The 798-nt window shown below is 44.5% G+C and overlaps 1 protein-coding gene across 1 annotated transcript in view; it reads right to left on the bottom strand.

The window, feature by feature from the left end:
* The window catches only part of LOC106938668 (prohibitin-2-like), a 13,945-nt gene that overhangs the window by 8,376 nt on the left and 4,771 nt on the right, over positions 1–798 (bottom strand). The window contains exon 3 of the mRNA XM_015020800.1: positions 470–554. Coding sequence (XP_014876286.1) covers positions 470–554 — 85 coding nt within the window. The remainder of the gene's footprint in view (positions 1–469; positions 555–798) is intronic.

Raw genomic sequence — 798 nt, 5'->3', positions numbered from 1 at the left:
CTGTTATCTATAATTCCACTAAATTGATTGCATTGCTTCTCTGCCTCAGTTAAACTCTCCCTAGCCATGACCAACCCTCCATGTTAGGTGAATTATTAATGTTAATATTTGTATGATAGCATCTCTACATGTACAGAACTAAAAATGGATCACCAGTGTACTGTCTGGTCTGGTTTAAGTATAAAATAAATCTGAACCCAGGAGTAAGCAACTCCAGGCCTCGAGGGCCGGTCTCCTGCAACTTTTAGATGCGTCTCTACTTCAACACACCCGAGTCAAATAAAGACTTTGAAGAACTTGACTGCACTTAGGAGGTGACTAAGCTGTTGGATTCAAGTGTGTTGGATCAGGGAGACATCTAAGAGTTGCAGGACACCGGCCCTCAAGGACCAGGATTGCCCACCCATGGTTCAGATACTTAATGATGGGTGGTTGGCCCTCCCAGCCAGCAGAGGAGGGCAGAGAGTACCTGAAATGAAGCCCCTCAGCCAGAATGGTATCCATCTGCATCCCCCCAACCCTGTTGAAGATGATGGCTCTCTGGCCGCCCTCCACTGCTCTCACACACACACACACACACACACACACACAGAACAAGTTTCAGTTAACATACTGATGACAAAAACACACACACAAAAAAAATAAATAAATAAATCAGACCCTCAAAACTGTTTTGAGTTAATCCAACCCTGATTTTTATTCTTGTGGATCCTAACAGCTCGGAGTGAGATCTGCTCCTGTTCATTTTATCAAAAACAAACAGCTGGAGGTGACACCATGGTGATAGAGGAGGTCCTG

This window comes from Poecilia latipinna, unplaced genomic scaffold (assembly GCF_001443285.1).
Source record: "Poecilia latipinna isolate Pla-1442-1.1 unplaced genomic scaffold, P_latipinna-1.0 Scaffold2662, whole genome shotgun sequence".
In the NCBI taxonomy this organism is placed as follows: domain Eukaryota; kingdom Metazoa; phylum Chordata; class Actinopteri; order Cyprinodontiformes; family Poeciliidae; genus Poecilia; species Poecilia latipinna.
This window is presented reverse-complemented; position numbering and strand designations above follow the sequence as displayed.